The following is an 11968-nucleotide window of genomic DNA, read 5'->3' as shown; positions in this document are numbered from 1 at the left end:
CAGTTGCAACACCTAATCTGTATCTGATATCTGAAAATGCTGCTTTTACAGGCAGTAAACATAGAGATAGAATGACAACAAGGCATAAATCTGAAACTAATAAGTGTATCTTTCTGTACCTTTGATATCCCGCTATCCTATATGTGTGATTTAGCATTTTATTGAAAATATAAAATATAAATGTTGTGTGCACCAGTAAAATTTGCAAATAAATGAGTTTATTCATTGGCGGGTTTCTAGATTGTGTTACTGAACTATTCTGTGTTAGGTGTTGGACGTCCAGTGTACCCACTGGAGCGGGAGGTGGATGAAGACACGAAAAGAGTCTGTGAGGAACAGCTTGGACTGCCTCCATACGACAGAGAGCGAGAACTCCTCCTCAGGTATGGCTGTTAGTCAAATTGATCTTTGCAGTAGAATTTCTGAATTTACCACAATTAGTTGAATATAAACAAAGACCAACCTGAAAAGTTAGCATGCTGCCCTGTAGTTGTAATGCCATAGAGAGTAACTTTGATGGCTTCCCCTCAGGGAAAACAAAGACAGAGTTGACTTTGCCAGGATCCACCCCTCCAGTAGTTGCCATGGAGATTTGACCTCACACCTTATTGTGTCAGGCGGTAGCCAATTAGGCATTGAGCCATCTGCTCACGCCCATCCTGCCCATCATCACTGGATGCCTCGGACAGGAAGTCCCTCCCTCTGGATGGGACACTCTTATGGTAAGCAAATCTGTTTTTGCTCTTTTGATGATATTAGATTACAATATATTTCACAGTCTTGTTGAATTTCTGCATGTGTTGGTTAATTAGTTTTACCCTACTAAATAATCAATGAATTGTTCATTAGTATTGAAACATAAGCTTAAATCTTTCATCATTAAGCAGCTTTCCATGTCCCTGTTTAGGTCTCAGTCATGCAGCATTGCACCAGAACTTGACCCCTGGTTTCTCTGCAACTATGCCCAGCTCCTTGCAACCAGTTTTGCCCCTGCCTCAGGACCCCTCTGCTGCCCTGGTGGTATTGCCTACCGAGCCAGCAGCCCACCCTGCCACCCATCACCTTGGTACATTGCCCAAAATTACTAGAATTATATTTGGCTGTTGTAGAAACAATATTAATAGGTCAGATTATGGAGGAGTATGGTGGGTATTCAGCTCCACATATGATTATTTTTTCCATTTTATGTGTATTGTGAACATTCATTTGAGGGCAATCATAAAGCATATTTTTTTTTTCACTCTGAAATATTTTTTTATTATTTGGTGCAGTCGTCTTTTTCCAATGGGACACAAAAGATGATTTTCAAAAAATCTTGACTTTGTGAAGTGGACTTTCACTTTTACAGCCAGACAATTACAGCAATTTAATCCATAGTCATTCTGTCCATTTTTTTTTTACCTGTTCCGTAATTCGATTCTGAATTCCCTTCCCCTTTGGTCTAATGTGCCTTCCCCCTCTGTACAGTTCCATCTCATCCCCTTTTGCCCCTGTATCATTCTGTAATCATTATTGTGGAATGCTTCACTAAGCCAAGCAGGCATTTACAGCCCATTGTAGTATGGACTTAATGGGAATGGTTTCACAAGCAGCCCCAATGCACACTTTGAATGCACAAAGTGGAATTATTCGAACTGTTTAAACAAATTATCATTTCAAGTAGATAGCTTGCGTATTTGACATTGAGTTTGTGGGGAGGAGGGTGACGAATGCATAGATAAGTGTGTGCAAGTGAGAGAAATGGAGATCTAAAGTCGTTGTGTGGGTGTTCGTTTCAGGGACTGTTGGTTTAGATTAAATTTGTATGAATACGTTAGTGCTCGCACAGGAACAGAATTGGCCCAGGTGGGTTTTTAGGAGTTTGTCTATTTTGTGTCAATGTGTGGAACCTGAGGAGGTAAGGAGCACACTAAAAAATAACAATTTAGGGATCAAACGGTTTTGTTTTCTTTTGTTCATTTTGCACAGAGGCACAGCATTTTTCGTACTTTTCAATTGCTCTATGGTAAGGACACAATATATTGCCACAATATCTTCGTTATTGGCCGACATTATGGATTTTCTTGTACTGGGCCATCATGTTTAATAGTGCATGCTCATTTCTTCTTCTTTTATTTATTTATTTATTTCATTTTGCAGTCATCAAAAGCTCACTAAGTTAATTGTTTGATAGCACAAATAATTGAATAACACTGTTAAATGTAATCTTAAATGTAATCTGTAATCTTAATGCCATCTTGTATACAATATTGCTTAAATGCCTAATGCCTTACATGCTCAAATAGAGCCAGATTTGTATTTTTTATTTTTCTCAGATTTTGGATTTGCCTGTTGGTTAACATTGTTTAATAGTCGAGTGGCCTAGATGATGTCAACAGAAAAGGAAAATCATTTTATTAGTTACGCAGGCAAAGGTATTTTATTTAACAATAAGTTATTGTGCACTTTACAACCAAAGGAATATTTAGGATAAGCTCGTGCCAGCAGGTTGTGATGCACAATGCCATCTGAGCAAAGTTTGGATGTGGTATTCTTAGAATCTCTTTAATGGTTTTAAACTATACTGCGCTGTGCCTTGTCATGCCATGCTGTGCTCAGTTGTGCTATCATGTTTTCACAGTTCTGGCATTGTGCTTTGATTTGTTGTGCATCTTTGAATGTCTTTCCACCCTATTATATTGTGCCTTGCTGTGCGGTACATCATCACATGGCTTTTAGCAGTATTGTGCTGTGCTGTGCTGTGCTCTGCTGTCCTGTGCTGTGCTGTGTGCCTCTGTTCGGCATTTCTCCTTCCCACACTGGCTGTGAAATTTAATTAGCTCTCTGCTCCTTAGCGTCACACTCCCCTTTCCACAACAAAGAAGGGAAGTGCATCCATTGGATCCCTCCCTAGGGAAACATAACCCTGTCCCAGTAATCTTTCCCAAACAAAGGTCCTTGCCATACATTAGAGAAGGAGGGGAGGAAAATATGCAGCATGCAAAACCAAATGGCTGAAAGAAAAACATATTGTGTTGAAATTTCTGTGGGCTGAGGCTCAAGGCTGAGACTAAGTGCTTTGCACAGCTGTGCTTCATCCCTCTACACTCTCTCCCTCTCCCTCTCTCTCCCTTTTCCTCCATCCTTCCTATCTGATCAAGTCGTTTCAGAAATGGCAGACTCCTCTCAAATATCCTGCTTGCTTAGTGATTAAATGGCACAAAAGTGCATCTGTGATATGCCTAGTCACATATAGTCAGGCTTTGATAGTCTGTTCCACCTTCCAGCATATTTCATTAAAGGGATAGTTCACATAAAAGTGAAAGTTCTGGAATGATTTGCTCACAATCACGTCATTCCAAAAAACAGATGGCATTTTGAAGAACTGTGTTTATTCATATAGTAAAGGGGTTTTCATTGTATTTCTTCAAAATAACTTCCTTTGTGTACCACAAAAGAAAGTCATACTAGTTTGGAACAACATGAGGGTGAGTAAATGATGGCAGATTTGTACATTTTGTTAAATATTTGATGTAACTAACATGACAAATTTTTTCAAATCCATTGATTTATTTCATCCTCAAAACAAAAATGCTCCTTGTAGACAACTTTGTTTCCAGTTAAGTTATTTTGCATTACTCATTTAAATTGGAACTGGCTATTTGAAGTTAAAGCATGCATGCAATATGCATCATGCGGCCAGTGGGCACTGCCTTGTGAGGCCGAAACAACAGATGACCGTGTCTATCTCCCCTACGCAAAAGTTAATCTCTGGGTATAACATTTTTGCTCCTTTTTAAGGCCGACACTATCACCTAACCCTTATTACAGGCATAATAACTCCGCCTCAGCTCTTGTGAATGAGCGAGCCATTTGGGAGTAGACCCTTCTTTGCCCGCTCTCAGCAGGCTGTCAGGAAGGTCTTGTCAGAGGAGCCACATTCATGTGACAGTTTGAGTCAGCAGAGCTGAATCGTCTTGACTGGCATTGCGGCGTGCACAAGCCAGAGATCAGGCAAGTGTGGCTGGTGAGCTCACTGGTGACCATCATTTTGCGTTAATCCGCTGAGGTATGACCAGGCTAACGGTGAGTGCAAGGGACAGACAATGTAAAAAGGAGGCAGTTTGCATTCTCTCTCTGCCCACGGGTTGAGTGCGTTACATGATGAGGAAAGGGTTGTGGAAATGTGAGGCTTTTTTTGCCCTGGGGACGGAGGATGACTTTTGGAAAGAAAAAAGAGAGCAGATGAATAGAGTGACAGAAAAGGAGTGGAATCTTTTAGCCGTAAATCAATAAGCCTTCAGAGTGATAAGTGAGACTTGCCTTGAGGCAAAAGAAAAACCTTTGTTCATTCTTTTCTCATTCCTTTCTCTTGCTCTCTGTAGATGTAATGGAGCAGCAGGGACTGTGGCCCCCTGTTTACGGAGCTGGAGGGCCTGCCTCACACATGCAGCATCCTGCTGTCTATTCCCGCTCCCAGTTTCTACGGCAACAGGAACTCTATGCGCTGCAGCAACATCAGCACCAGCAGCACCGCGCAGCACAGGCAATGGAGCTAGTGCATAGACACAGTCACTCACAGGTAACACATGAAGGAAAAAGTGAACGTACATCTGGTTAGCAATGTTTCCTCAAACCCCTCAAGGTGATTTCCCAACAGCTATTTCTCTACAGAAGCCCGGTGTCTTTCAGCAGACCTACCCTGGGTGCCTGAGGTTGTGAAAGGCTTGTTATTCCTTCTCTCAGAAATTCATAGCAGTTATGGCCAAAGAATGGACGGCTTTCATTTTCAAAGAGCATTTTATTGTTGGAAGATTTGAAAGAGTGGGACTCTTCTCAGGAATGGGGCAGGATTCCGGCTTTTATCTGAGTGCTTCTGTACAAAGAAGCAGAGCAGAATGCTAGTGTGCGATGGATCATTGTACTGCTTCCCTGGTGCATGTCTTAATGCAAGAAACCTGCTATGACTGAATCATAATTAGCTCCATGTTAGCATCCTTTTTCCACTATAAATGCATTTCAGTTGTGAAACTGGGAATAATATTGATATGCATAATTTTTGACTTTCCAGTGCTGGTGTAGGACTCTGTGTTATACAGTCTCTGAACCTTGTTTGAATTTCTGGTGTTTTTGCAGAGGAAACCTGAGGATCCCCCCATCGATCTGGTTGAGGAATCGTTTGAGCTCCGCAGGTCCAAGCACACTAAGCCTTTCTCCGTTGGCCCCTCCTCCTCGTCCCCAGGGGGCTGCACTTCTCGCCTTTCGCCATGCTGTCGCTCACCCGCCCCACGGTCCCATCTCAAGAGTACACCCTGCACACCCTGCCCTGAGCCCAGCCCGGCCGTTGCTGCCCCTCACTCCCCAGCACTCAGCCCCCCTCATGCCACCCCCCGCCACCTGCCAAAACCTGTAGAGTCCCAGGACAAGAGGAGTGAGGGCCAGCCACCACAGGACTACCCTCAGTCACTGGAGCCTGGTGAGTGGGAAAATGGCAGCATTCATGTCTTTTATTTCAGTATAACGAATTGTAAATTTATTTATAAATATTAAGTGTAAGGAAGACTCATTATATAAGCCCTATAAGCTGGACTCATTAATATTAATTAGGTTTTGTTATGTTGGCACAACTTATTTACTTAAAGGCTAATGCTAGTAAGTTAGCGTTAGCCATAACATATCATAGCATAAATATAACATAAAAAAGAATAAAAAATATATAACAAAACTATAACAAAAAATATAATTATTATTTGTGGCTTTTATAAAGTAAAAGTAATAGAAATCAGATTTATATCTAATATCAGCCAATTGACAATCAGTTATTGACATATAAATAATAATTATTGGCAGTAGTTTCTGACAAAATTTCCATATTGATGCAGCCCTGCTTATTTCCCAAAAAGAGGGAGAACATACTTTGAAATGGCTAAAATAATGTTTGCTATGTCCCTACATGGGCTTAGTATTTGAATCAGAACATATTCTAAAATGAGTCCAATGATAAAAAGGAAGTTGATTGGTTTATTTGGACTAATAATCCAGTCTGAAAAAAGGGGTGAAAAGAATAAAGCAAATAATAAAAGACAGAATAGTGCTTTTCTCTAACACGCTTCCCATCCCAGTGCCCTCGAATTTGAGTCTAAAAAAAACAGTGACTAGAGGAAAGAGACTGGAACATTTCATTTCATTCTCAAGGTTAGGATCTTGCCATCGCGTCTGGCTCCACAAACCCATAGGGGAGAGGGAGTGAAGTGGAAGAGAGAAGTAAAAAAAAGAAGAGAAGAGATGGTCGAATAGAAAAAAGACCCTGACCACAGGGACAGTGAATAGAAGAGAGAGATATTTTTCTGCAGATAAGATGGACAGGGCCTTTGAAGGACTTGTTGCCCTTTGATTACAATCAAGACAATCAACCTGTTAATGTAAATGGAAGAGTAAGCACTGACTTTTCACATTGTGTTTGAGTCTTTGCACCATTGTATCCATTTGTGACACATTTGTATGTGCAGGAAAGCATAGACGCTGTAGGGAATGGCTTGCTGTACAGTGTGTGTGAGAGAGAGACAGACAGAAAACAGTAGGGAGGTCAGTGAGACAGCAGACAAGGGCCTCTCTTATCCTACAGAGGTCCCTGAATGCTGGCTGGCGGAGGGATATGCATTCATCTGGCGGATGAATACCATCAATAATACAGCACTGAGGTGACAGGGCTGGCTGTGCAATCACAGCCGGACACCATGCTGTAATCAATATACGCGGCAATGCTACAGACCTCATATAGACACACACACACACACACACACTTTCGCCCTTTCATGCAAACAACGTGTCCTGTGCAATCGTTTTCAATTGCGCAGCTGACGAGATGAATACACACTCTCACTTAAAGACTAGTTTATACAAAAACATTCCTCCATGCACTCCTTCCCTCTCTTGCACACACTGCATCCATAACCATTTGAACATAATTCAATATTCATGGAAAATTTGCTCATGCCTGCACCATAGCCTTTATGGCGCCGGTTCCATTATGTGTGTGAGTTATACTAGATAAAAGTAGCGAATGGTACACACTGTCACTAATGCTTCTGTATACAGCATATATATCACCCTTCTCTGCACTTCAGCAGCAGGGGGCCATGCCCCTTAACTGACAAGGTCATATTGCGATGTGTATTACTAAAGAATGCTAATGGAGTGCTGGTTCACTGTGCGCTGAAGTGTGTTTCAGGAGCAGTTAAATCTTTATGCTTGTAATAGAGTGACTTCAAGCAAGGTTGAGGAGCCCAAACCAACATCAATGTTTATGGAAACACTCAATCAGTTTTATTCCCATTTTTTCCTATAGATCTCCCTCCTGGCTACACTTACCCCTCCATCGCCATGGGTTACAAAGGTGGCCCCTCCCCTCAAGAAGTCCAATTGGCTGAGCATGTAGACTTGGAGGCGGAGCAAGCAGAACCTGCTGAACCTGCGCCCCAGCCCCACCTCCTTTCCCCCAAAGGGGAGGAGCCTGAGTGCCATACTGGAGTGGGTTCTCCCTCTAGAACGTCACAGGAAGTAGATGATGTAGAGGATGAGGGAGGAGTAATAGAAGCAGACGGACAGGTGGATGCCACTCTCTCACAAACTTCCTTTTGCCCCATCACTGACTTTACCGTAGTGGACCCCCTTCCAGAAGGAGCGATTATGATCCCCAACAGACAGGCGAGTGGAATCGAGAGTCCGGCAACAGCTGAAGACAACAAGGAGAAGGTTGAGGAGCTACAAGACTCCGCTATGATCACCACCCAGGATTATCATTTTGTGGAACCTACTAAGCAGGATCCAGAGAGGACTGCTGAGGATGAGTGCACATCACCCACTGACTCATCCTCACCGTCTTTCTCCCCCTGCGCCGTGCCCTCTGCCCTGGGCAGTCAGTACCCTGGGAGCTGCATTTGGAGCCTGGAGCTGCTCATCGCAGCAGCACTGTGTGCAACTCGAGATGCCTGTATGGTGGTCCCTGTGCCTATGTCTAGGAACGCAGTTGCCCCAAATTATGGTATAGAGTTACTGAGTGAACTGGCAGAGCTGGAGCGATGCCAACTGCAGAGGAACAACAGAGAAGAGGACAGAGGTAAGGCTGAACATGCATTAGCCCCCCAGTATTCAGTATACCAGTTGATCAAGGTTTTCAATGGGAAATTCATAAATTCTTGCAATGTTTTCATTCTCTGTGCAAAGTTTCAATGACTTTCAGGGGATGTCTGGTTTTGTAAAGGTTGGTATATATTTGGTTGGCAATACTAAGGTTAATCTTGGCAAAATTACTTGTGTTGTCCCAACACAGTTAGCCAAATATTTAAATAAAATACTTTTAAACTGCAGTTTTATGAAAATCATTTACAAAGTGATGTCAGTGATTATGCATTTGAATGTTTTTCATCCAATATTAATCTGAAAAGACCACAAGTGCTTGAGGTGCCAAAAGACAGTTTGAGTTCTTAAAACTTGTTTCACTTGGATGTACGCAACAATATGGAAGAAAATAATATAGCCATATAATTGCTACTTCCGTTCCATAAGCTAGAACATAATATTGCAATCATATGCTTTATTTAAGCTATTACAAACATCTTAAACAAATAAAAAAAAAAAATTAGGACTGGGACTTGATTATATCCATTGGTTGTTGATGGGATGGATTCAGATCTGAATGTAAGTTTGCTGTGGATTTTAAGAAAGGGAGTTTAGGCAGATTAATTGATAGGAAAAGTCAAGCATACATCTCCAGAGAGAAGTTTACTGTTTCCCCTGAAAGATCGAGTTATGAAATTTTGATTAAAAATTACATGTATGCAAAAAAAAATGAAACATAGGAATGGATGAATCGTTCACCATAAGAACACTAACAAGCATTTAGAAAGTCGATTTTTCATTTCATGCCGCTTTAAACAATTAATGTTATGCTGTTAAGATAGTAGAATTATGTGGTTATAGAAATGTGTTGAAAAAGAAGACCGTCTATCCTGTAACATTTCCAGCACCAACAGGTTTAGAAAAGGTAGTTAAAAAGAAAGTCTATTCTTTCTTATCACAATAAAAAAGCACACCCAATCACACACATGATTTAATTCCTCATCAGTGATCTGCATGAGCGGTCTTGTAGCACTGTGATACTGGCGGCAGGGGAAGACCACGATAGCCTTTTTTTTCTCTCTCTCCTCACAAAAAGAGGTGCAAAAAATAGGGTTTTCAGCCCAGCAAGATCTCCAGGCTTTGTGTGAAGGAAAGATAACAACTCCCCCCCCCCCACCCCCCCCATACCACCATCCCGACAATACGTGCAAAGACAAACCGAAATACACACAAATGCTAACCCTCAGCTGACTGTCCAGCTTTCCACTCTCATAGGAACACACACACACACACTCAATTGTGCACAAGCTTACACTCTTGCCTTCTTTTCCTGCCTACAGATCAAATGCTTCCCATTCTTTTGGGGCTCAACACTTCCTGTGGGAGAGACTAAGATGGAGCGGTGAGGAGGGGGCCATGTTTTTAAAAGGCTTTAGCCTGTCTTAAAAGGCAGCTCTAATGATAGCTAGTTCCCCCCGGGTCTGCCGGATTGGACTGTGTCCACTCACTCATCCTGAGGGACGGCTCCCCTGCCCCAGCTCCTCAAACCTGTTTGATCACTTTTATATGCCTCATTTTAGATGGAAAAAAGCCCCGGCGCTTTCCCACAGCTTCAGAGTCCCTCAGTGCGAAGTTGATGAAAGTAAAAACAGCGGATCTTTTTCCTCTCAGAACGATAGCGGTTTTGTCTGCTAATTAGGCCCTATTGTTGTGAGCGCTGTTTTAAAGGCTTGTTGCTTTTCCAGGGACCGTTTAGGTTCTCCGTACCAAAGGATGTTTTTATTTACGCAGGCATCCTCTAGCAGCTGAGAAATACCCAACGCTCACACCACACGGGGAAAAACAAATCTAACCGCATTTGGCGGCGTGCATCGTTTTAGTTGTTAGTGTGTGTGTTTTCCACCCATGTTAAAATAGGTATGCAATCTGCTGTGTAATTCTTGTCTAAGCAAGCTGCACTTAAGGGACTAATAAGAGAATATGATGAAGCTCTTTGCAGCAGGGAAGAAGTCATCAATAAACATGCCCGCCGCTGAATTATTAAAGAACTGAAGGTGAGGTGGCCATGCAGGCTGTCAGGATAGGGTCTCTAGCCGGCTTAAGATTTCATATGCGATTGGGTTTACTCTTCAGTGATTCACAGATTTGATTTCAAGCATCGTTATCTGTGGCAAACGTCTCAAGCGTTCTGCTAACATTCCTTGTGGTGATTTGGGCATAGTGAAGTACGGACAAATATCGTGTGATAAAATTATATAGATTTTGAGAGGTTCTTTGAAGTATTGTTGGTAGATGTTATTGATTGGTCTGTGATAACACAGCGTTCCTGCTCTTTTTTTCCCACAGATCTCTAGGCTAAATGCTCTCAGAGAGCGTTATCTGTCTTCTCTCCTTCCATCTCTCATTTTCAATTCATTTTCGGGCCTCAGCTTTTCCATTCCATCTTGCTTTCATGCTATCACTCTATCCATGTGGCGTTCCACGGCTTCGGTCCCCACTGGCCTCGTTACGGCAGGCCGATGGGCATCGATTACAAAAAGACCACCACAGGACTAAAAGTGTCACGATGATTTCATCCAGGTGGGAAACTGAAGACCTTCCCAGGCCACTATAATCCAGTCTTCCTCATCTTGTCTTTCTTTCTTTTTTTCTTTCTGTTCACTTGTCTCTCTCACTTTCCGTTTCAGCTGAGAGATTTCCTTCATGCAGCTATAATTCTTTTAAAGTCTGTACAACTTGTCTTTCTTCCTTTAAGTGAATCTCACAGAATTTGTCAAGAACTTTTCTGGGTCACATTAGAGACCAAACGCAAAAATATATATTTTTTTCTATTGTTTTATTTATTTTTTATATATATATATATATATATATATATATATATATATATATTTTTTTTTTTTTTTTGTATAAATTTATATATAAAAATCTAGTATAACATTTTAAAATTAAGCCTATTTTAGTACCATTTTTAAACATTTGTTACATCAACATTTTACATTATTTTCATGACAATTAAGAATATTTTCCTTCAGTTCTTATTACTGTAATGCTAAAATGTATTAATATTATAAGCTGTAAATGATTCAGTATGTAACGTGTTAAATCAGCGTTCATTAAAGGAAAATAAAAGTGTAAAAGTATTTGCCTTTAAAGTGTTTATTTATTTAGATAAATATATAAATATATCAGTTATAATGTGAAATTTGTGTGAAAAAGTGTTTAATTGCCATGAAAAAAAAAATAATAAAAAAATATATATATATATATATATATATATATATATATATATATATATATATATATATTTATTCAGTACGTATTAAATCAGTGTAAATGAAAGGAATTCTAACCTAATGATTTCATATATCACTGTTTATAAATAGAATCACCATTAAGAATAATGGGGAAAAATATAAAGTGTGAAACATTGTGATACTGAGAATTAATGGGGAAAATGTGCTTAATTGTCATAAAAAAAAAATCTTCAGGGGCTGTTCACACACATCTTTCTTTGTAAATGTGCTAGACTGATCTCTTTGTCATATCTTGTTCAACTTTTATAAAATTTCTCAAGACACCTGATATAATGATCTTAAAAACTGGCTTAATTTTTACAGAAAGCTTTTTTTCTTGTCATTTTGTGTTGAAATGTGATCTGATGGTTTTTGTGAGATTTACCGTTTTCTCCCCTCACTTCTCCTGTCCTCTCATTTGGTTTGATCTCCTCCTGCTCTCTGCTCTCTGCCCTATGTGCTCAGGTCTCCTCGTGCATCGTGCATTTCCCCTCGGAGGAGAAGATTGGATTCTTTCCATGTTAGTAATGAGGGGATGTTTGCGAATAAATAGATAGCTCAATAAACACTTTACT

At 40.7% G+C, this 11968-nt stretch overlaps 1 protein-coding gene across 4 annotated transcripts in view; it reads left to right on the top strand.

Annotated features, from left to right (window-relative positions):
- LOC128025429 (BAH and coiled-coil domain-containing protein 1) overlaps nucleotides 1-11968 on the top strand; it is an 84483-nt gene that overhangs the window by 50163 nt on the left and 22352 nt on the right. For all 4 annotated transcript variants that reach the window (XM_052611787.1, XM_052611786.1, XM_052611783.1 and 1 more), the window contains 6 exons: nucleotides 269-383; nucleotides 532-722; nucleotides 908-1066; nucleotides 4365-4561; nucleotides 5116-5455; nucleotides 7328-8098. In XM_052611787.1, the coding sequence (XP_052467747.1) occupies nucleotides 269-383; nucleotides 532-722; nucleotides 908-1066; nucleotides 4365-4561; nucleotides 5116-5455; nucleotides 7328-8098 (1773 nt within the window). The remainder of the gene's footprint in view (nucleotides 1-268; nucleotides 384-531; nucleotides 723-907; nucleotides 1067-4364; nucleotides 4562-5115; nucleotides 5456-7327; nucleotides 8099-11968) is intronic.

The sequence above is a fragment of the Carassius gibelio genome, chromosome A12 (genome assembly GCF_023724105.1).
Source record: "Carassius gibelio isolate Cgi1373 ecotype wild population from Czech Republic chromosome A12, carGib1.2-hapl.c, whole genome shotgun sequence".
Classification (NCBI taxonomy): domain Eukaryota; kingdom Metazoa; phylum Chordata; class Actinopteri; order Cypriniformes; family Cyprinidae; genus Carassius; species Carassius gibelio.
This window is presented reverse-complemented; position numbering and strand designations above follow the sequence as displayed.